The sequence below is a fragment of the Onychostoma macrolepis genome, chromosome 19, assembly GCF_012432095.1.
Source record: "Onychostoma macrolepis isolate SWU-2019 chromosome 19, ASM1243209v1, whole genome shotgun sequence".
NCBI lineage: Eukaryota > Metazoa > Chordata > Actinopteri > Cypriniformes > Cyprinidae > Onychostoma > Onychostoma macrolepis.
In genome coordinates, this window is record NC_081173.1 from 18,832,229 (window position 1) to 18,854,614 (window position 22,386).

The 22,386-nt window shown below is 37.2% G+C and overlaps 1 protein-coding gene across 1 annotated transcript in view; it reads right to left on the bottom strand.

Annotated features, from left to right (window-relative positions):
• ext1b (exostosin glycosyltransferase 1b) overlaps positions 1 to 22,386 on the bottom strand; it is a 71,345-nt gene continuing 48,959 nt past the window's right edge. Inside the window, exons 3-11 of the mRNA XM_058754581.1 lie at positions 20,816 to 20,923; positions 19,266 to 19,385; positions 17,176 to 17,308; positions 14,557 to 14,675; positions 9,491 to 9,586; positions 6,874 to 6,963; positions 1,566 to 1,726; positions 276 to 447; positions 1 to 187 (exon numbers count right to left, since the gene is read on the bottom strand). Coding sequence (XP_058610564.1) covers positions 2 to 187; positions 276 to 447; positions 1,566 to 1,726; positions 6,874 to 6,963; positions 9,491 to 9,586; positions 14,557 to 14,675; positions 17,176 to 17,308; positions 19,266 to 19,385; positions 20,816 to 20,923 — 1,185 coding nt within the window. The 3' untranslated portion in view covers position 1. The remainder of the gene's footprint in view (positions 188 to 275; positions 448 to 1,565; positions 1,727 to 6,873; positions 6,964 to 9,490; positions 9,587 to 14,556; positions 14,676 to 17,175; positions 17,309 to 19,265; positions 19,386 to 20,815; positions 20,924 to 22,386) is intronic.

Consider the following 22,386-nt stretch of genomic DNA (forward strand, 5'->3'; position numbering starts at 1 on the left):
GTCAGAGCCGCTCGATCTCCCTGTATTTCTTGCGGAGGATGGAGACCTGGTCCTTAAACAGAACAGGGTCCAGTCTCATTTGGGAGTGGACCAGTGGCATGCCGCCAAACCAGCTGGCGAACTTGTTCATGCAGGTCTGGCGCTGGGCAAAGTGGTCTGGGTCCGCCCAGCGCGAGGCTCGAGATGACTAAGAGGAACAGATGCACAACATTAGACGGTTTTGCTCAAGCTCATGTAGGTTTAATTATCTGCGGTGTGTTTTTTTTCTCACTTACCTGAGCCATCATGGTCTCCTTGTACTGCTTTTTCTGTGTGACCTTGATGGGCGGCAGCTTGGTGACAGCGGACACTAGGAAGTTCATGAGGATGTCCTCACAGTTGGCCAGCTGGTCCACCATGCTCTTCAGGCTATTTGGCAGGAAGTGGGTATACAGGAAGTGGTAATATCTGGAGAAAAGGATGGAATGGAGAACATGGACATTGTCAAGGACAGGTTGAGACAACCAAATCATAAATTCAGAAGCTCAATAGGACAATGAACACAATGTGTTGGGATGGATAAAAGATATCGATTTTTTCGTTAACTGCAACAAAAACCCAATCAGTCTTTTAATCAATGGCTTAATTTTTCAATACAGTTTTCCTTAAATATATTTTTAACGGCTACTTGTCCTACAAATGTGTCCTTGCTGCAAGTTTCTAGCTTCTAACTACAGAAACTGCAAATCATGTTTTTCCAAGAAAATTAATGAACAATTCTACCCTAAAGCTGGTGCCATCATATTATTTGTGGTGGCATGTGGTGTTAACTTTGCAACAATATAAATGTGTAAAATTTTTATTTAAAATAAATATTATGCATGTTAAATTATATAAAATGACACAAAATAATTATATTGCCAAGAATTCATTGTGATATTTTAAGAAAAATATCCTTTTCCATGTCCTCAACAATGTCTGTGGTGTTGCCATGATGGAAACGGATCCTTATATTTGGACAATTTCCTGTACGTCCGGTTTAAGACCATAGCTCTGAGGAGTGTATGGTGAGAATTTTTCTTTAAACACTATATCAGAGTCAGTTTAATCTAAAGATTGATTTGTATAGTTGTATTAATATTAAAAAAATATTACCAGGTCTACTTATTGCAATGGTAGTCTCCATTTTAAAGAACTTCAGAATTATGAAAATTTGTCTGTGATATTTCTGCTTTTAATTTAGGACATAACTGATGAATTACCAGACTTTCAGTAAATTATTTATTTTAAATTTAAGCTTTAACATTAAGCTTTTAATCGATCTATCAGTGATATGACGTTCAAGTAAAATTTCTTATCATCATAAATATTGAACACAGTTAATATTGTTGCGGAAACCAAATGTTAATTTTGCACTTATTTATTGGTGTTTTCAGATCATCGTCTGCGCTTCCACAATGAAGAGCGAGTAAATGTGCATGGTTGCCAGATTGCAAAAATAAAGCAAAACACTGGGCGGAAAATGTATTCCCCCCCCCATGCATACATACGCTTCCCAGTGAAGCAGCTGTTTCCACATGCATTACCTGTGGTAAATGGCAGCTCCGGTGAGAACCATGGAATAGTCATTGGTCCATTTGGAGGTATAACCCCAGCGCTCCTTATTATTGTCCCAGAAATGACTGCGGGCAGGATATCCCACAATTCTCTCAGGGAAACTCTGCCATACCGTGAAGGCAAAGTCCACCTGCAAGAAAACATTGAACTCAAGTTAGAAGCCACTCGCCAAACCAGAGCTATAAAGAGTTAAAAAGAAGGAATAAAGAATCGAGGACAGTGGCATGAAGGCTCTCTCGTGACAAAAACCAGACACAAAGATACACACACACAAACACGCTTTCAAAGCTGCTAGCTGAGAAGATGCCCTCCTTTTCGAAGATCAAAGGATTTAAACAAATAATTACTGAAACACATCAAAAGTGTCAGCGGCGGAGCCTCAGCAGGATCTCAAGTCAGCCGTGAATTGAACCACACACATACAAGACACACACAAACAGACTAACTATATACACTGAAACCTTGGCGTAACCCCACCGGCAGTACACCCGCCTCACATGTAATGCCAAACTAAGTCTCCAGCTACACAAATGGGGTTATTTGGGAGGGGGAGTTCAAGAAAGAAAGAGTAATTGGAGTTTCCCTGCAGTGTGGTCAAGATAACACATGATTAAAGATATCCATTTCAGGAAGAAGAGAGGAATGCACAGGAGGGAAGACAGGTTTAGGAGGTTGACTTCAGCTGTGTGCGTTCACGCTGCCTCTGCTACCTCTGATAAGGGACGGCCATTTCTCACCGCTGTACACTGCAGAGTGCCACTAATGCAGGGGACAGAAAGAAGCTGAGAGAGGGAGGAACCGAGGGTTGAAGAGGCTATGCTGAGCTGATTACGGGTGGCGGAAGCATAGTGGTTGCCAAATGTGCACTGCCAGCTGAAAGGTTGGGGGTTTAATCCTAGAGCGGCTGAGGAGGGAGCGATCACAACCCTGCTCAAACGATAAGGCGTCTTTCACTTTAAGGCGCTACAGGGTTATGGATCCGACATCTGCCCTATTGTTAGCTGCAATGGATGCTATTTTTAATATAGGGCCAGGAAAGGGGCAAGCTCATCCCTGAAGCACACTTATGATATTTTCTTCCACCCAAAAAATTCCACAATTTTTCACCTCTCTGTACCTATATGTAAATGACGTCTGTTCTGATTGGCTAAACATTTGTATATAAAATTATGCTATACCTATTCCATACTAAATACAATTTAGCAAATACAATTTAGCAATTTTAAATATATATTTTTATTGTATATTATATCTGAATGTAGATCTGCAATAATTCAATATTCAATCAAATTATTACAACTTTATGGATTTAATCTTTGTAAATATGTCCTCCACTGATGTTCATATTTCTATGCATTGTGTTTTAATCATGAATGACATTTTACTTGAGTTTTGATAGTGTGTTAATTGTATTAATGTAAATTATTTTAATATATTAATGTACCATCCTGGTTTGATTAATTAATTAATAATAAAAACAATGTCAAAAAACAACAGCTGAAAAACCTTTCCCATAAAAATGGACTGATCAGTTTCAATATTTAAATTAGTGCTGTCAAAGATGAATTGCACCCAAAATAAGTTTTTGTTTACATAATGTGTGTGAGAGTACTATATCTATGTATACAGTATCTCACAGAAGTGAGTACACCCCTCACATTTTTGTTAATATTTTATTATATCTTTTCATTTGACAACACTGAAGAAATTACACTTTGCTACAATGTAAAGTAGTGAGTGTACAGCTTGTATAACATCAAAAATAACTCAACACACAGCCATTAATGTCTAAACCGCTGGCCACAAAAGTGAGTACACCCCTAAGTGAAAATGTCCAAATTGGGCCCAAAGTGTTAGTATTTTGTGTGGCCACCATTATTTTCCAGCACTGCCTTAACCCTCTTGGGCATGGAGTTCACCAGAGCTTCACAGGTTGCCACTGGAGTCCTCTTCCACCCCTCCATGACGACTTCACAGAGCTGGTGGATGTTAGAGACCTTGCGCTCCTCCACCTTCTGTTTGAGGATGCCCCGCAGATGCTCAATAGGGTTTAGGTCTGGAGACATGCTTGGCCAGTCCATCACCTTTACCCTCAGCTTCTTTAGCAAGGCAGTGGTTGTCTTGGAGGTGTGTTTGGGGTCGTTATGTTACCTTCAGTATGTCACAGTACATGTTGGCATTCATGGTTCCTTCAACGAACTGTAGCTCCCCAGTGCTGGCAGCACTCATGCAGCCCCAGACCATGACACTCCCACCACCATGCTTGACTGTAGGCAAGACACACTTGTCTTTGTACTCCTCACCTTGTACACCACACACGCTTGACACCATCTGAACCAAATAAGTTTATCTTGGTTTCATCAGACCACAGGACATGGTTCCAGTAATCCATGTCCTTAGTCTGCTTGTCTTCAGCAAACTGTTTGCAGGCTTTCTTGTGCATCATCTTTAGAAGAGGCTTCCTTCTGGGACGACAGCCATGCAGACCAATTTGATGCAGTGTGCGGCGTATGGTCTGAGCACTGACAGGCTGACCCCCCATCCCTTCAACCTCTGCAGCAATACTGGCAGCACTCATTCGTAGGGCTGGGTATCGATTCAGATGTCCCGATTTGATTCGATTTCGATTCGCAAGCTCTCGATTCGATTCTCGATTTTGAGATTACATTCAGTGAATATAGTTAATACAAAAGCTATTGATATTTCTAAAAAATGAATAGTAAACGTCAGTTTACAAATGGTGAATTAATAAAAAGAAATTAAGAACCACAGGCCTGTATTTTACACCTATTCTTTTTTTGTATAGGGTTCTTTCTTAAACAATAATAGGGCCCTATAAAATGTTCTTAATTCTTCTGGTAATCAGATAAAGGCATAAAAAAAAACATTAATTTAATTTATCCTAATCAAATGAAAATGAAAGCCTTTTATTTTTTGGCAAACAAAGTGCTGCACAACAGAGGATTACTGTTAAAATTAAATAGAACACAAATGGGATTATTCCTTTAAAAATAAAGATTTATTAATATTTATTATTAGTAGTAGCATTGAGTCTTAAGACTGCTCTTAACGTTAAACTAAACTTATTTTGACAGGTTGCCGTGAGGAACTTGCAGCTGCTGTGTATCATGTGATATGACGGAAGTTTTCTCAAATTAAACTGTAAAATGCTAATGAAATGACTCTCAGAGCAGCAGTGTGTTAATATCATCATATAGCGAGATGGCAGAAGATGAAAACACCGAGAACGTCGTCCGCGCTTTAGTATGCGTGTAGTAAACAAAACAGTGTGGCGCGCCATCCACCATTCATTCATTCATTGCGGAAATCATGGCACCTTATGCATGATATCAAATGCTTCCACAGATTTATAGTATTACTATAGCATTTCACCTGAGCATTACGAATCACGCGTATGGCTTTGTTCTTGGTTCTCATCAACAGTATCTCCACCATGATAAGCACTGAATGAATGACTTTCTGTTGTAACATTGCGCAAGGTAAATAAGGGTGACATCTAGTGGAGAAGACTAAAGATAAGAATCACATTAATCAGATCTGGTTTTAAATGTGTGCTGAAATAAATACCGGAAAAGATCGATTCGCGGCTTTTGAGAATCGATATTGAATCGACGTCATTAAAAAAAACTGATTAATCGAAAAATCTATTTTTTTGCCCAGCCCTACTCATTCGTCTATTTCCCAAACACAACCTCTGGATATGACGGTGAGCACATGCACTCAACTTCTTTGGTCGACCATGGCGAGGCCTGTTCTGAGTGGAACCTGTCCTGTTAAACCGCTGTATGGTCTTGGCCACCGTGCTGCAGCTCAGTTTCAGGGTCTTGGCAATCTTCTTATAGCCTACGCCATCTTTATGTAGAGCAACAATTCTTTTTTTCAGATCCTCAGAGAGTTCTTTGCCATGAGGTGCCATGATGAACTTCCAATGACCAGTATGAGAGAGTGAGAGCAATAACACCAAATTTAACACACCTGCTCCCCATTCACACCTGAGACCTTGTAACACTAACGAGTCACATGACACCGGGGAGAGAAAATGGCTAATTTGGCCCATTTTGGACATTTTCACTTAGGGGTGTACTCACTTTTGTGGCCAGCGGTTTAGAAATTAATGGCTGTGTGTCAAGTTATTTTGAGGGGACAGCAAATTTACACTGTTATACAAGCTGTACACTCACTACTTTACATTGTAGCAAAGTGTCACCTTCAGTGTTGTCACATGAAAAGATATAATACAATATTTACAAAAATGTGAGGGTGTACTCACTTCTGTGAGATACTGTATATAAATACACACACACACATATACATACACACACACACACACACACACACATATAGCTATATATTTAAGAAAAAATATATAATATAAATTATATGAATATAAATTAGTGCTGTCAAACGATTAATCTCATCCAAAATAAAAGTTTGTGTTTACATAATGTGTGTATGCTTTGTGTATTTATTATGTATATAAATACAAACATGCATGTATACATTTAAGAAAAATATGTTGTTTATATATATTAATATATATATATATATAATATAAAATATAAGAATATAAATATGTATATACATGTAAATATTTTCAAAATATATACTGTATGTGTCTATTTTTTTATATACACATAATATACACAGTTAAAAACTTATTTTGGATGCGATTAATCACGATTAATCGTTTGACAGCACTAATATAAATATATACATGTATATTTTCAAAATATACTGTTATGTGTGTGTACTTATATACAGATAAAAATATACAGTACACATTATGTAAACAAAAACTTTTCATATGATTAAATCGCAATTAATCATTTGACAGCACTAATAAAAAAAAAAAAAAAAAAAGGAAAATAGTAAACAAGTAATAGATGTTTATAGATGACATTTTAATCAGCTCTGATGGTTCCAATATATTTTTATTAACAATATTAACTCGATACGATAACTATTTTAAATGTCTTTAAATCTCACATATTAACTTGGGCAATCCTAAAATAAAAACGTCACGGACCTCCTGTCAAAGACCCCAGAAAACAGCAAAAGGTGACATCTACAGCCATGAATAGTGATAGAAAATGAAAAAAAGAAACTTTCCAGGAGGAAGCACCGTCTTCAGCAGGGCCGCAGGGCCACAGGCTAACAGAGCTCAGGACGGCAGTCACCCTTACTGCTGACATGCGACTCAGAGACAGAAAGAGAAAGAGCAGGAGAGAGACAGATGGGGAGAATTATAGTCCATACCTCAGTGGTTGACAACACAGTGTCCTCATCCAGACTTAACACTGCATCGCTGATGATACTGTCATACGGCTGAAATCGACTGCTCATGACCTACAGAGAGAAAATAAACACAGTCAGATTTTATCTTAAAGACTTCAGATAGAAAGCTTGCATGATACAAGAAAAAAAATGCCTCTCCATATTTTTCTCTGTTTGGATTAAACTCCAAATATTTGGTTACTGTTGTGCATGTGTGATTGATCACTAATAAGATGCGGAAATTTACAAAACGAGACAAACATTAAAGTCCTGTCACAGACGCATACAACAACAGGCCACCCACACACATCCCCTCGCTCGCTTCATGAACATGGACGCACATGCAAGCATTTAATTTAACTTTTGTCAAAACACATATGAGCAAAACAAGCCTCGACGGCACTAAACGTCAAAACAGTGTCAGGGAGCGACAAACTGACTCATAAATGTGTCAAAAGAGGACAGTGTCTAAAAGCACAACTAAACAGGAAATAACATGCATACACTTTCCAATGTAAATTCCCCCTCAGTCACACAAGTAGTCTGCCAGCAGTGCCCACAGGGACCACTCCACACACAATCTGCACTTCTAGAAAGCCACAGCCACAATATGAAGGTGAAAGATGAGGTACGTGCAGGTGAGCCACAGCCCTGTGAAGTCAGGATTAAATCTAACGCTGGAAGTCTCACATCTCTCTCCTGCAAATCCACAGACGCCATTGTGCCGGACCACAGAATCAAGTCTGAAAATTGAGTTGAGTCATATCATTTTACTAATATCCACTAATAAATTACTACTAACAATTACAGCTAATTAGTTTGAAACAGAAAATATTTGTGCTTTGACTATGTCAGTGTCCATTTCTTGCACAAAATATGGATAAGCTTGGCTGCAGAACATTACTATAACTGGTTTAATTTATCTCATGAGAAAACAACACTGTGAACAGCAGGGTTCAGTTACCCAGATTTAATAACCAAAATTTTTGGTTTTGGTTTCTGGCTAAATTAAAATGTTAATTTTAGTCTCTGTAAAAAAAAAATCATTAGGGTGCATCGCTACTAAGATTTCCCTAAAAAACAAACAAACCCTTATTTACAATCATATCACACAGTGTGTGATTTCTGCATGCTTGTTATTCTTAATTTAAAACTTTTCTGTTGACATAACTGAGCTCACACGGACAGGAAATTTCATATTCACCAAATTGCATAGAATTATTTTTCACACTCAAATCCCAATGGCTAAAATCAAGTCCTGCCCTATATTATTTTCCTTCACACAAAAATTAAACCAATTCTCAATAAGTAGTTAATGTTGTTTCATGCAGAGCTTAATGAAATGCAGGGCAGCACAGGAAGTGAGTCTGAAAGGCACAGTGTTCTCTGTAGGATCTCATATACTGTAGAAATGGGAGTGTTTAATAAGGAAAATGCCCAGAGCAACACTTCAGTGTGGCATGGGACCAGGCTGTCAATCACGGCTTAAAAGAGCTGTCTCCTCATCAGCTAGTCTGGGTGGGAACACACACACACACACACACGGACACACCACTCTGTAAACAAGACAGCCACAAGCCGTACAAACCACAGGCTGACTGGCACTACTTCACTGCTCTCTTCCCTCAGCCAGAGGAAAACTAATCCCTCTCCGCTCCAAACACTGGGAAACAACACTCACAGTCCCCCTCTGTTCCACACACACCCCATCAACAACTACAAAAGTGTGGGATGCTGTGTTGTGTCTCACTAATATTTTATTGCAATACATATAAATATAGTCACAATTTTGTGAAAAATACTTTCAGGATAATAACTTTCATTACTAATGAAAAACATTACATATATATAATTTTCTTATCTTCACCAAGGCTACATTTATTTGATCAAAAACACAGTAATACTTTGAAATACTAGTACGAATATGTACAATGGGGTAAGAAAAATAATCTTATGTCAAACAGAAAACAAGATTATTTTTCTTACCCCATTGGCAGATTATTTTGCTTGTTTTCAAGCAAAAACTCAATTTAGACATGTTTTTTTCTGAAAACAAGACAATTTTTACTTCTCTAGAAAATCCTTCTTGATTTAAGAATTTTAGATATTTTGGCTGGAAACAAGACTAAAAATCATTTTTTGCAGTGCAGCCATTAATCCAGTCTTTAGTGTCACGTGATCCTTCATTCATTTTAATATGCTGATTTGCTACTCAGGAAACATTTTGTATTATTATCAATGCTGAAAACAGTTGTGCTGAATAATATTTTTGTGTGATAAATTTTACATGATTGTTTGATGAATAGAAAGTTCACAAGAACAGCATTTATTTTTGAAATATAATTTTTTTGTAACTTTATATAAGTCTTTACTGTTACTTTTGATCAAGTTAAGGTGCCTTTATGAATAAAAGTATTAATTTTTTTAAAAAGTACGATATACATTAAAACAATTTACAATGTTTCATGCATTTTTTTTTTCAATTTATATTTAGACTTTGTGACATATCTAATACGGTCAATGTGATTTCTCAGCTTTAACACGCCAAAAAATGGAAATAACTTGAATTGATTGAAATCACAAAGAAACCATATATCACCTTGTTCTCCCCTTCGATTACAATAATGGGCACTGAGGTGGCCGGCCATCGATGCTTGGCAGGTAAAGGCTTGTCACAATTCCACAATACAATAATCTGAGAAAAGACAGAAAGAAAGAGAGATCAGAAACACAAAGCAGTTTCCAAAACTATGCATTCTTTCGAATTATACAGTACATTTCTATTACTGAGGCCTCAGGGGCAGAAAAAAAAAATTCATTCAGATCCAGTCCCCAGCTTATATGTTTCTTTCCAAAGAAATTAAATAATACAAATCATAATATACTGTACTCTGTACTTTTATACACAGTCATACTTCATTAAAAAGCCACACTTAAATAGAGCATGTGACAGTAAAACATATGCAGTGAATGCCAAACATATCACATTGTGACGTGTCGGGGATTCTTTGTGAGTTCACACACATTTCTGTAATTGTGTATCTGGTTTCAGCATTAGCCTGGAATGTCCCATATTTGGGATGTGATGTCGGCTTCAATTTACAGCTTGTCATAGCCATGAGTTTTTTTTTTATATATTCATTTTGTTTTGTCACTTTCAAGTGTCTTTGAGTGATTACACCTCCGGCTGAAGTGACTGGCTCCGGTTTTACGCTAACACTCATAAATGTTTCATGTGGAACATTTTAAGAGGGGCCCTTCCTCTCAGAGAGTGTCTGTGATTTAGAAGTCAGTTAGTTCACAGAGCGGGGTTAAATAACTCATTAAGAGCGCTTGAGTATTTGGACTCAACCCAATATTCTGACAGAGCCCTACACGCTTTCAGGATTATTATTATTATTATTATTTTTTTATGTACAAAAAAAAAAAAAAAAAAAATGCTGATAGACCGCTCTAAAATCCACAAGAAAAATAAATGCATATAAATGAGAATTTAAAATGCTGAAATTATCAGGTCTCTGGTCTTGACATCAAAACAAGAAAAGACAAACGCACACTGAATAAGCTGACAGAAAAGCAATAAAGGTGTGAAAGTGAAATTGGGTAAAGACCTAGGCTTGCCGATCAGGTTTATGAATTGTCCTTAATAAAAATAAAAAAAAGAACAATAATAATAATAATATTCAAATAGAAAATATATATATTTTTTAATTATTAAACGTTTAAACATTAAATAATTAATTTAAAATTCTATTTATTAAATGTTAGTTTTTAGGGCACTTTTTGTTGTTCACGAATGCATTGGGAATGGCATCAGGACATAATGCAGGCTCGGTTGCTGCCGCATGAGCATCATTATTATACGCAAGAGCTGTTCAAAATGAAAAAGTACTATATTAATGCACTGATTTTAAAATCCTGTTTTAATGCGCTGGTGATATAAACAGCCATCAAGCCTTTTACTTAACCACATCTTTCATTTCATTAAGTCCCAATCGCAGAGTCACGTAGCTTTCAAGCCACAGAGCAGAACATAATAAATGAAAGCTTGACTGTCTAATGATATTACATGCAGGAGGATCAGGAGGCCTCTTCAAACTCTAAGTATTCTATAATCTATAATAAGATCAGAGACATTAATTAAACTACTTAAACTCTTAGAAACAAAACAAAGCCTGAAGGTTGGATTTTTTGATAATGCAGACGAGCGTGGCAAAGATAGATCCAGGAACGCTAAAGCATGTTGACAAGACTGAAGCTCCATACTGGGGTGGATTTAAAGTATGAATCAACTGTAAAATTCAGTCAACTAGTCGTCCAACAACTGAACACTTATGTAGTGAGAATCATACATATAATAGCTTAGATATAACCAATTTAGTCTTCAAAAAATATTGTCCAACTTTATGTAAACCTCCCCTGAAAAATGTACTGAACTCAAAGCAAGCCTAAATTATGCCAGTTAAGAAGGTTTAGTTGACTAGTTTGTTCAATCGACAGACTACTTGATTTTGATAAGTCAGGATATCTACAAACTTTTTACCATAATTAATGTATGTCCATTCAGAAATACCCACACTATTAATTAACTTCAATCACATTTACTTAATTAAACAGGCTAGGGTAAACATTTAAACAAATAATTCACCCAAAAATGAAAATTAACTCAATTTACTCACCCTCAAGCCATCCTAGGTGTATATGACTTTCTTTCAGATGAATACAATAGTTTTTCTTTACAAATCCTCGTTCTAATTCGTGACCAGTGTTTCGTTTTGCTCTCTCCTTCTCACCAAAGCTTATGCTAAGCCGACGTCCTACATCATCCACATGGAACAGCATTCTATTGTGAATGCATGTATGACCGTTAGCGGAAGCTAGAGATTACAGTTTATTAAATTTTAAATATGGATATTTTTCTAAGCAAAACTCAGCAATTCGCAACAGAAGGCCTTTATTCACCCGGAGCCGTTTGAGGCACTTTTTATTATGGATGGATGGATGCACTTTATTGGACTATTGAAAAATAACACCCACCCACCGCCATTATAAAGCTTGGAAGAGTCAGGACATTTTTAAACGATTGTATTTGTCTGAAAGAAGAAAGCCATATGAGTAAATCATGGGGTAATTTAAATTTTTGGGTGAACTATACCTTTAATAAAGTGTTTTTAGTAAAGTTTTTTTTTTTTTTTTTGCAAAACAGGTTAACTGCAAGTATAACATACACATTTTATACAATAATTAGAAATTTAGTTTTAAACCAATACATCAATACATGCAAATTGGAGGTTGACCAATGTTGGATTTTGCTGAAATGCTAATGTGTTTAAAGAAAGGGAATACAAATATTATTATACCTATTATTGTGCCAATACAATAAAATCTATATATGAAGAGTTTATTTGCAAAAACAGATAACTGTTTTTTTTACATTTTCAAAAACTAACTATTAGAGAAAATATGGCACAGTATTTCCACAGTAGGTCGTAAGAAATCACTTGGCATAAATGTGCAGTATTCACTGACTGCGAACTGCACCGTGTTTTGACTTTAAACGTGCAGTGCACATTTAATCACACCACACAAAATAAAAAGTAATTTTTCTGTCCCTCTTTTTAAGACCTCTTAAAATGATAATTAAGACTCCTGTTAGACCATTTAGGCTATTTAAGCTTTTTATGACCTTAAATTTGATTAACTAAATTTAGACATTTTAGGACCTGCAGGGATCCTGTAAATAGTTTTTTTATGCACCTAATTTAAATGGGTATTTTTAACTGTCATCAGTTGTGGCGTGCTCTGCAATGTCTTTAAACGCAGACGGTATCTCTATCAACTTCCCCCAGTTTTGGGGGTGGAGGTACATGCGTACACACACAGCGGTGGGCCCCAATCTCAGTTCCCTAGCCTGCCAGAACGAGCTCAAAAGACACCCGTCTTTCTCCTCTGCCTCCCCTTGTTTATTTATATCCCTCCTTCCTCTACTTCCTTTCCATTCCTCTGCGCAAAGACTCTGGCTGATGAATAGTAGCTAAAGGGGCTAGCATTGCTATTCCCATCCCTCCACTTCAGCTAGAGTAGAGCGTGCTCAATTCAAGCTCCGCCAGAGAAACAAAAGCCAAGCGTTCAGCAGACGAGTCTTTTCAAGCCCTCCCGCGGAGAAGAGAGGAGACAGTCTGAGAAAGGCGCCAGCTTGTGTGTGCGCAACATGCTTTGCGCAGTCAGTGGGGGCACGTTGCATTTAATTCCCCACCTCTCCTCCCCCACTAGCCCCTCTCTCTCTCCTGCACATTAGAGACGAATCAATACATATTGGTTCCCAGGGTGGTAAACACTTCAGAAGGCAGTGGATGCCATGGAAACGCACGGGCTGCTGGGCTCTGATTTAGTCCCTGAGGTTTTAAAAAGAGGGGTGTAAACTGAGGGGGCGGCAGAGACGAGTCGTCCAGATGCACCGAAAGTATGACGCTTTTAACACTGAGAGATATCCACTAATCTTCAAGAGGAAAACAACATTGCTCTGTGTCATCGTCAGATCAAATTGAGGAAACAAATTTCAGCATTTTCTGAAGTTCAGATATCAAACCTCAAGCAGTCAAAAAGTTAACCAAGTAACTAGTTCATGTCAAAAACCGCAGTCATCAGCTCTGATTCTGATACAGATGTTGTTTTTATTGTTATATGATTTATAGCAGGGCAGTCAATTTAATGCTAAATTAGAGCAGTGGTCATCAGCATTTTTGACTAAGTGTCCATCACAATATTTATCATCTATATAGGCCCATATAGTCTATAGATATTTTTGATATTTCTTCTGTAATTATGACAAAACTGCTTATTTTCAAACGTTTTTATATTAACAGAAACTAAAATGATTGATATATTAAACTGATTACCATGATTTATCTTGTGATTTCAGGAACTGCATGTTCTTCCATAAGAACAACAATTATTGATGTTATGTGTTTTTAGCATTTCAATTTAGAGTTTGACTATTTTATTATATAATATCAATCTATTAAATTAAATAATTTGTTAACTAATATATTAATTTATTATTTAAATAATTTATTAATTTAATTTATCATTTTTTTTATAGCATTTTATAGGATTTATAGCAGGGCTGTCAATTTAATATTAATTTAGAGCAGTGGTCAGTCTTTTTGACTCAAATGCCCCTTTTGTCCATTACAATATTCATTATCTGTATGGGCCCATATATTCTGTACTGATATTTGTGCTTGCTTTCAAACTTTATATTAACAGAATCTAAAATTATTGATATATTAAACAACCATGATTCAATTTGTGATTTCAAGAACTGTATGTTCCTCCATAAGAACAAGTTATTGATTTTGTGTGTTTTTAGCATTTCAGTTTAGATTAGAGTTTCACCATTTTATTATACATTAATAATTTATTAATTTAAACACTTAAGTCATCCTGCGGACCCACTGGTTGAGAACCACTAATTTAGTGCAATTAATTAAAAAAGAAATGAATATTTAAATATTGAATTATTAAATGAATTAAAAGGCACTAAAGCCAGGTTTCATCTCTGAATCATCTTAATTTGGTACTTTTTTCAGCAAATACTGATATAAGCAGTAATTTGCCATTGTTTTAATGAATTAATCAGCCATCAAAAGAAGTGGATCTTACCTGAGCACAGTACTGTGACCTTGCCACTGAGACGAGGAGCTTGAGAATAGGCTGAGACTGAGAAACCAGGGGTGTGACCGCATGGATAACAGCAGTGAACTTGGGATTCGGCTTGATCCCTAAAAAAAAAAAAAAAAAAAAAAAGACAAACAGGAGAATTAATTTGGAAGAACCATAATCAGACAAAAATGATATACCAGATCTATGCTGCACCTGTTCACTGATCTTGGGGGAAATCTATGGAATTCTACTGAATGGATTTAAACAATGTGTGAAAAGTATCTAATAAAAACTGTAATATTTGATCAAATATTTAACAAACACAAGGGGTGAATGATGCATACAGCTTATTGAATGACAGCATTTCAAACTTCACAGATTCTGTGAAGCTTTCTGAAGAGCTCTGTGCAGAGCTCGTGTGTTTTATAATACACCAAATGTATCAATAAAATACTTCAAGCAATATGATTTAGTGGTATGACTAAAGTGGGATTTAATGAGAGAAACAATCCATGTTTTAGAGTTATTAAATAGACTACATGTTAAATTACAATCAGTGATAATGGCATTAATATCATGCTCATCTTTCTATAGATACAGCACTTTTTTCATCTATTGTCCACTTTGCCCACGAGATGGTAAAACAGACAGTTGGCACCATCCTGTAGAGTGTTTCCCTCATCTCGAAACAACTCGCCATGTTTAATTGGTGAAACTGTGACAAACCAATATGCTAATTCTTGCACAGATACAAGCAGATAATTCTTGTTGGTTACCACATTTTTTTTACACTTACATTTTCCCACTAACAAGAGGTGCTCAATCAACGGCTTCATATTGATTGGCCTGACAAGCAGTGCAGATTAAGATAGAGGCAAGCGTGGGCTGCATTAGCAACTGTGGCGATGCACGACTTTAGATTGTGAATATGGATTTTGCGATCCAATTACACAGGGCTGGTCGATAATCTATCACGTTGTACAATGGTTGTCACTTAGCTACATGGTAAATTTGTAGATATCAAGACACCTCTGCAATTAAGAGATGGCAGGAGAGGGTGTTTAAAAATAAATCAGATGATGACAAAGGAGAGAACCAGAAACAACGCAACTTGGGTTTTGAATGAGGCTAGTCACAAATTTGGCTATGACAAGACCCACGTCTGTAAAAGATGAAAGAGGATCCGAAAGTCCCATAATGCCTGTCTGTCATGTCTTAGAAAGCTCATTAATTCCAGAAACATTTGAACATAACCTCAAAACGTCATGCAGGACTAGTTTCTGAAAGTTTAGGAGAAAAGGGTGTCACAATATTAAAGTCAGAAAGACTTTTGCTGTGTCCAAAATCACTCACTTGTTCACTTATTCCCTATACAGTCAATGTGACATACAGAATAAATCAACAAACTAGTGAGCGAAATCAGAAGAAATACTGTTCCTATATTTTTTATATTTAATTGCACTTAATGTAAATAGCATCTATCGCTAAGAAAATATGCTATTTTCACAGTGTAAATAGCATCTATTTACATCTAGTGTAAATAGCCTCTATTGCTATTTACACTTATTGCAAATAGCCACTGCCCAACATGAATGAGACAGACGGGCTATATATTAAGTCCTACTGTGCTGCATGGATATAATATAATGTTACACATCAGACATTTTTACCCAATAGTTTCCCAAACGTTCACTGAAGACATAAGAGATTAGGTTTGTGTAAATAGCCTACTTAAATACTTTAATTCTGTGTATACAGTATGCGTATCGGGATCTATGTGCGCGATTCAAATATCAGTCAGCGGCAGCGAGAGAAGTGAGTGGAGAAAAGGTACTCCTCAGAAAACGTACAAATAAAGATCATTTTAGATGTTTCATTACTATTTGGAGCATTGTGAATGCTAGACGAGGACTTAATGAACTAATTTATGTGAAAACCTGAAATTCGACCAAAATCTACATTTTTCACTTTTTTGCATCTTGAAATTAGCCCGTGCGCATTCCGACTCATTTTGCCAGCACAGGTCATATTTACATTATACAATATATTTTTTACATTTCTCTTTTGAGTTGACATTTTTGATAGAATGAATGGAAACATAACTAAAATTTTACATTTGAACTTTTTTCATTAATTTATGACAATTTAAGACTATTAGCAGCACATAATAGCACTAGCTTGCTCGATTCGTTTTCTATTCTAGCTGTTTTCTTTTTTATATATAATTAAAAAAAACCTTGCTATGTGTACTGCGTTAGGCTAACTGAGACTTGTCATAGCACTTGCATATCATTGCTCTTTTGTTGATTTTCATTGCTTCCATTGTTCTCATTTGTAAGTCGCTTTGAACTAAATGACTAAAATGTAAATGTAAATAATAAAAAAAATTGCTAGAACAAAGGAAGCGACAAACTCTTATTCCTCTACGCTCAACATTTTCACCATTAGATTATAAAATATTATTTCAGCAAGTACAGGTATTCTTGGAATTTGGACAACACTACAAAAATGGCAAACCTCCAAATTGTGCACTATAGGGAAAAGCAGAGCAATTTTAGAAACAGATTTTGTCTTTAACTCTGAAAAAACTGTGCTATAAAGAAGATGATTGTCAATTACCAAGTTTGGCGTAGAAGAAAGGAAAGTCGCCCAGGTAGGATGAGTACTGGGGTAGTGTAAAAAGTCCACCGGGATGACTGTTCCACATCAGATTGCTCCTGGAGGTCTGCTGAAGCACTCGGTCCTGTATGATCTAAACAAACAAGCAAACAAACAAACAAACAAATAAATAGCCCGTGTAAACAATTCCAGCTAAATTCCTCGCCCATAAGAGCTGTGAGGTTGTCATTTGGAGAAGTCTTTGTGAAAGGGTAAATTAATGTTTCAAATTGAAACTTCAAGTTGAGGTGCAGCTCTGGGTCTATAAACTATGAGACAAATGATCAAATGCTCCAGCGATTTCACCACTCTCATCGTGCCAATCAGCTGCTCCAGCATTAAGAGGAGCAATTGCTTCTCTGGCCTTGAGTGAGGCTCTTGGCGATGAATGGCTGCTGTAAAAAGAGACAAAGACTGATAGGCTTTTTTGTTGTCGTCGTCGTTTTTGGTTTATACTGTGCCCCTTGGTGTGAAAGCGGCTTGGCTTAGTGACAGCCTAATCGTTGGCAACTGGAATGGGTTTCCACACAAGCTGGATGTGTCTGAGATTGTGTCTTCATTGCAGCTTTTTAATACTAGCCTGGAGGCTTTTTTGTGGTACAAATGACAAAAGTCTTGTAGAATTTACTGAGCGGCATCTGGAATGCATTCATCAGTTGAAAGATGGTGAGATTCCACGGACAACCTTTTTCCAAGCACACAAAAACTTTCAAATACAAACACAGACATTTTCTGTAGACAGAATCACAGCTGCATAATTAGTTCAGGTGTATGGGGAAGATAAACTCGTTCTGCATAAATAATGGTAATTAGGACTAATCATGCATGTCGATTCAGAATGATTAAACAAAGAGGAACCTGGGCAACAAATCGAAGCGTTCAATTAATATTGTAAAGAAACGAGCCATTCAAGGTGAAGTGTGTAATTTAGAAGTACCAAACAGAATCAGAAAAATACCCAGTGCTACGTTTACAGTTTTTTGTTTTACAGCTATATTACTGCTTTAAATATTTTATCAAACAAATGCAGCCTTTAAAAACAAGAACTAATTCTTGCACTCCCCAAACTGTTGAACATTACAAAATGTCATCTGAGGTGACTAATATAAAGCACAAGTTTGAGTGTTTCCCCAGTGTTTTCTTCTTGCTCCCCCCCTGGAGCAGTCAATAACCATTTGACACGAGCGTTGATATTAAGCCGTGGTCTTTCAACCTTGCAGAACCCCACCTGTCATCTTAAAAACCCAATCTGAGCGGCTGATGAAAGGCCGTTCCTCTTGCTCAGCTAAAAGTCCTCCTTTTAGTGACTGAAGACATGTGATTGACGACTCAATCTCGCAACAGGATGGCCGCAATCTTCCAAATGGAGGGCAGCGGATGAAAGTAACTCTTTGGATGCTAGCTGTAATTGCAATGACGCTGCACCCACGCCGTGGGAGACTGGGGGGCTCTTACAGGTCTGTCGCTAGCTCATAGTCTTCTGGGGTTAATTGCTGTGATTTGTTGATTGTAGATGCTTATGCATTGTATGACACTGTCAGTTGCTAAACATGGGCCGCAATGGCATGTCGATCTAAGAAGCGGGAGGAACGGTTACACTAACAAAGCTTTTGACAGAATATATTTCATATATAACAGTTCCAAATAAACAGATGTTTCAGTGAAAAGCACAAAAGCATTCAAATACTTTTAGGGCCACTGTATCTGAGCTCTGTGTCTGGCCAAATGCAAGTCAAGCTAATAACTCTAAGGAGAGGTCAATGAACCAAGGTCACGCATCATTTCCTCGACACTGATAAAGGGGACATACAGAATTAAACAAGGCATGAGAATGTGTACGCACTTAGCACAACCCCTAATAAATCATCATAATACGACACTTTCTGCCAAAATATTTGAACCCAGTCTGTGTGTCTGAAGCGGCTCTTGTGAGTGTCACAGCTGTGGAATGAGAGCGCGCATGTGTGTGTGTGTGTGTGTGTGTGTGTGTGTGTGTGTGTGTACGCGTGAGAGACAGTTGGAGACTGCGTGACTGAGTAGTCTTCGCTTACTTCTAGAGTGGTGAGCACAATCTTCTCCACGGACGAGAAGTAGGCCTCCCACAAGAACTGCGTCTGCTGTCGCAGAGCCAGAATCTTATCCTGATGAATGGAGCGCACCGTGGACGGGATCTGCATGGGAAGAGAGTGAGAGAGAGAGAGTGATAAATCAGCGCCCTGCTGCTAGAGAGGTTATGTATGAACAGAACAAATGAAACTAGGGAAAAACAGAGGGATATGGGTGTATGAGGTATATGGCATTTCATACTGCTTGGTTAAACAAATCAAGTCTGTATAACCTGAATAATCTGCATCATAGGCCTAATGGAAAAACTGGATTGTATCAGACTAAGACGGTCAAACCAGTCCAAGCTGTGTTTTAGAGCAAACAATGTGTTTCAGCCAAGTAGGACGTCCTGGATCAACATCCTCCGTTTGACAGGACTGTTGATCCAGGACCAAAAATCACGTCAAACACTATCCAAGTCCAACCAGTGTTTTCAACCTGTTTTGTCTCAGTCCATCGGTAAATTCCTCTTCATCCAAAACAAATGTGCATATATCTAAAGACATATCATATTGAATATCATTCATCATTACCATTAATACTATTCAAATAGTATATTAAATAATAATGATGATAATAATAATAATAATAATAATAATAACATTATTCAAAATATTTATTATAAAATTATAATTTAATTAATTAATCTCTCCCTTAACATACCTGAGATTGTTTCGAATCATATTTTGACGTTTTACGGAACAACCATACAGAAACGTTCTCTAAGAAAAACTTATTTATAAGTGAATCCAGATGGGAGGTTTAACAAATGTAATTTGCAGTTTTTGTATGTAATTATCATCAAAGCTTAACAAGTAATTTTTGATATATTCCCTCTGAGCGAACCAAAATCATTTTTCTGTCTTTAAAAAGGAACTAAAAGCATATATAAAAAAGAACACACACACAAAAGATCACAGGATTAATTGTGAATATTTTAATCTTTTGACAGCCATAATAATAATAATTTGGTCACAATTCCTGTGAAGCTCCAGGATTTCCATTGTTCAAGAGATAGTTCACCCAAAACTGAAAACTGTGTCATCATTTGTTAACTCTCATGTTGTTCTAAACCTGTATGACATTCTTTCTTCTGTGGAACATGAAGATATTTTGAAGAATGTTGACAACCAAAGAATCTGCTGCCTTTGACTTCCATCATATTGACAAAAAAAATTCTCCAAATATCTTTTTTGCATCACCGAAGAAAGTCAGTCATATAGCTTTAGAATGATGTGAGGATGTATAAACGATCACAGAATTTCTCTTTAACAAAGGAAATCCTGGAACCTCTGTGGAATACATAAACAGTATTGGATGGGAATCATTTTAGGTGTTTTTGAATATAATTAACCAGCTTAAATGGGCAAGGTGGTCTAAAAGCTCTAACCAAGCTGACTTCAGCCCCAATGTCTGACACGACTATTAAAGTATTTGAGCAAAATACAACAGAGATTCTGGAAAGGATGCAATAAAAACACATAAGATTTCAGACCTGTAGTAGGAGCCTCTCATCCCCGATCACAGCAGCCGTGTTCCAGTCGATGACCTCCGAGAAGGGGAGTTCCCAACCGTTACTCAGCATGACCGGCACACAGGCCGCCTACAAACACACAGACAGAGAGATGGGGTCACAGCGTGAGTCACATGTGCCGTGTTTTGATTCCAGGACAGCACAAAGAGAGAAAACACATGGATAAATAAGAAACAGAACAAACACAATGGGACACATATTAAATTGCTTCTATTGAATGCCAGAAAAGCCATTAGCCTTGTTACTGATACGGCCTCGAAGAGTCCAGCATACAGACGCCTACAGATCAACATCCACTTCACTTATACAGTTACACGTCATGACAGTAAATACAGAGAGGGAGAGAGAAAATATGTAGGTTGGAAAAAACCCCTGTAAAACAGGGAAGAGCGGCTGAAGAGAGAAAAGTGAATTTCCTTTGAAGTGCGGGAGATGTGTAGAAATAGAGGGATGAGCAGCTGTTGTGTCTGACGGCTGTTTGACGTAATGAGGACCTGCCACTCAAGGGGTCATAAAGGTGTCAGCTGAGCACAGAGCGCCGCAGGGCTTCAGCTCTAGTGGTCTCACACACACACACACACACACACACACGCTCAGGGGAAGAGGGTCTGTGCTCCAGAAGTCAAGAGGTGCGGGTTCTGTATGTGAGAGCTAATGTCAAAGTATGTGCGTGCGCAGAATTGTTTCACAATGCTTGTGAGGGCCACATTTCTGAAAACACCCTTGATAAAATCTCTTCAAAGCAACTAGTGGGGGCGATAATTGTTCGTTTAAAAAAAAAAAAAAAACACAGAAAAGGTTCATAAATGGGCAAACTAATATTTTAATTAACATCCAAAGGGTGACAGGAAGGGACAGAGTTAGTATGCAGTTGTAATTAGTGACATGAGGGTTTTCAACTTGAGAGGAACGATTGCACAAAGCAAATAAGAAAGTGAAAGCGTGGAAGGAAAAGGAAAGGAAAGGACGTGACATGTGGCCAAGTATGGGACACCAATTTGCAAAAAAGCAAGGAAGGAGGAGAAGGAGGAAGAATGAACGAGGTTGAAAGGATTTAGAGAAAGAAGAAAGGGAGTGCATAAGAAAATTAATTGTACAAGAAAGGATCAAAGAATGGAAGAATGGAAGAAAGGAAGCAAGTAAAGAGTTAAGGAGGGAAGGAAGGAGGAAACATTTTTGGAAGGAACTTTGAACTTGGAAGGATTTAGAGAAGAATGGAAGGGAAAAGGACAATAAAAAGTAGTATGTAACTACAGAAGGAAGAAAGTGTGGAAAGAAGCTATGTTTAAAAGGAAAGGAAGTACACAAGGAAGTGAGGAAGGAAGCAAGTGCACAAGAAATGAAGGGTGGAAGGATGTGAATGCAGAGGGAAGTAAGTGTATAAGAAAGGGTGGAAGAAAGTAAGACAGGAGGGAAATATATAGAAAAAAAATGAACCTGGAAGGATTTAGAGAAGGAAGTATATTGGGAAGTGTGGAATGAAAAAGTCTGGAAGGAAGGAAGGAATGAAAGAAGCACAGAAGGGAGGGGGA